This window comes from Mus pahari, chromosome 4 (genome assembly GCF_900095145.1).
Source record: "Mus pahari chromosome 4, PAHARI_EIJ_v1.1, whole genome shotgun sequence".
In the NCBI taxonomy this organism is placed as follows: Eukaryota; Metazoa; Chordata; class Mammalia; order Rodentia; family Muridae; genus Mus; species Mus pahari.
This window is the reverse complement of record NC_034593.1, coordinates 82,748,216-82,750,585: the sequence shown is the minus strand read 5'-3', so window position 1 is coordinate 82,750,585 and position 2,370 is coordinate 82,748,216. Positions and strand designations below refer to the sequence as shown.

The following is a 2,370-nucleotide window of genomic DNA, read 5'->3' as shown; positions in this document are numbered from 1 at the left end:
GAATATATTAACAAGTATACATTAATGGACATGTGTAAATATTAGGGAACAAGTAAGAACAAAATGTGTGAGGTGTAGGTGCAAATGTGATCCAACCTGCATATACATGGTTGAAAATCATATCTTCTTAAGTTAGCATATCCTAAAAGGAGAGATTATAGTTTCATGAAATAAAGTAACATGTTCTTCAAGCAACAAAACACTAAGTAATCTTTACCATGACTCAAAATTCAATCAAAATGCAAATGCTATAAATTGGCATGTGGACCAAAGGGTAAAAATATAGGAAAACAAGCATATCACAAAGATAGAAAAGTGAGTTTTAAAAGAAAAGAACACATGAGTACCATTGAAAAGATTATACTTTATTCAGCAAATGGAATACCAGTGACACACAGATTTGGAAACCATACTGTGAAGGCACTGAGAGACATCTACTAGTCTTTCCTCTGAATATCTGGTATATGAACCTATTGAAGGAGGATCATTCTCAGCATTCGATTGAAAAAAGAAGTTTTACAGTCTCAGGGAAAAGCCTTCCCTATTATGACATGAAACAGGCATTTGGAATATGAAGGGCAGAGAAGATTCATTTGCATCCAAGATGTACTTTGAATAGAAGATGGAAGTATTGGTATGGAAGGACAGTAGATGAGTCCCTTCTCTTCCCCTTGTTCTGAAGACTGCTGCCATGCTCACTTGCTCTTGGGTGGGCACTTCTGCTGGCATGGTGGAGGAGTTTGCGCAGGAGGGCATTTCTGCTGGCATGGAGAAAGAAGACACGGATCAGGACAAGGTTCAGGACACTTTGGAGGAGGACAAGGCCCTGGACACTCTGGCAGAGGACAGGGCTCTGGACACTTTGGTGGTGGGCACACAGGAGGAGGCTGGCAGGGCTGCTTGCACTGCTGCTCTTGGGATGACATCTTTCTGAAGTATCAGGACCTGAAAGACATTACATGAAAATTCTTAGGGGTGATCCAGAACAGAGAGGATAGATAGACACATGAACATCAGATCCATTTCTACCTCCAGGAATGCATATTATTCCCCAACTCCTGTTTTAGGACTTCCTGGGTTTACCCTTTCCTGTAACCACTCTGTTACACCAGCCTTGGGAAATCCTTCCATGTTTAATGCTCTTTTCCTGGAGGAAGTATGTTGTTTCAATAAAAGAAATAGGCTATTTTTGCATAGCAACAACTTCAAGAATAGCAGTCTCAAGTTCTGGCATCCTGAGAAACCTCAAATGAATTCTGGTTCCCATCATTACCTGTATCATCCCAACAAGCTATCTGGGGTTGGACAGTAAAGGGCATCTCAGGGAAGTCTCAGGTTCTCATACCTGCTAAAGTACATGACCTTTCAAAGAACACTAAAGTATGCATATCAAAGAGGAATATACTCTATTCAAGCACCTACTAAATAAAAAGGAAAGCCACTTGTCACAGTGGACTGTGGTATACCATTGAAAAGTTTCTGACCACTAGGTAGGTAAGGTAGGTAACATTCATGCCATGATTTAAACTGGACTCACTATACTTATTCTCCCAAAATTAACTACATCACATAAGAAGACCAGGGAGACATAAAAATTCAAGAAATGACACTCACCAGCTTCTTCAAAGTAGTGTAGGACCTGAGTACCAGGATTCTGCAGTCAATCAGCCAAGGATCTCTTTATAGAACTGGCTTCTCAGCCCAGTGGATGGAGAACTAACTGAGAGTGGGCAGGACCAAGAATTTCTCAACCAAAGTGCAAAACCATGCATGACTGGCTTAATCAGAACTCTACACAGTAATGCATGTCCTGTTCTTTGACATCATTGCTAGTTCAATGTTGTGACTCAGAGGGCTCTCTTGACATTTCAGTTTCGGTAAGATTTGAGTGGTTTTTCACTCTGGTTGTTCAAGTTCTATTTCTTGATTTAAGATATTTTTACTCTGAGCAACTGTTCTGATTCTTCTACTTCAACTCATTGGTATTATGTGGTACACAAGCCCATTTACATGTCTGGTTTTTAGACTAAATTTTCCTAAGTGCTGAAAGAAAGGAATTAAAAGGACTCTAGGTATAATTTCAGCATCATCTTTGATAACTCTGTTCTAAGAGATAGTTCATGCCTCCTGCCTAGACTACATGCTTTTCTGTGAACAATAGAAAATAGTATATTCCCTTCAGAGTAGAGGACAATGATCTTGGGCATTATCATGACCCTTTACAGTATTGCCATGTCAAATGATATACATGGGGTATATATATTTGGACTCACCTCTGAAGATGACCACAATACTGCTTATTATGACCAAAGAGGAACTAAAATCTCACCTGTCCTAAGTATGTTAGTTATGCTTAGGTGTCTGGCATGA

At 39.7% G+C, this 2,370-nt stretch overlaps 1 protein-coding gene across 1 annotated transcript; it reads right to left on the bottom strand.

Moving 5' to 3' along the window:
• Nucleotides 1-345: 345 nt before the first annotated feature.
• On the bottom strand, nt 346-1,656 carry LOC110321036 (small proline-rich protein 2G). Its single transcript, XM_021197131.1, has 2 exons — nt 1,615-1,656; nt 346-945 (listed from the first exon to the last, which is right to left on the bottom strand). The coding sequence occupies exon 2, from the start codon at nt 924-926 to the stop codon at nt 696-698; it is 231 nt and encodes a 76-aa protein (XP_021052790.1). The 5' UTR covers nt 927-945; nt 1,615-1,656; the 3' UTR covers nt 346-695.
• Between the last annotated feature and the right edge of the window lie 714 nt (nt 1,657-2,370).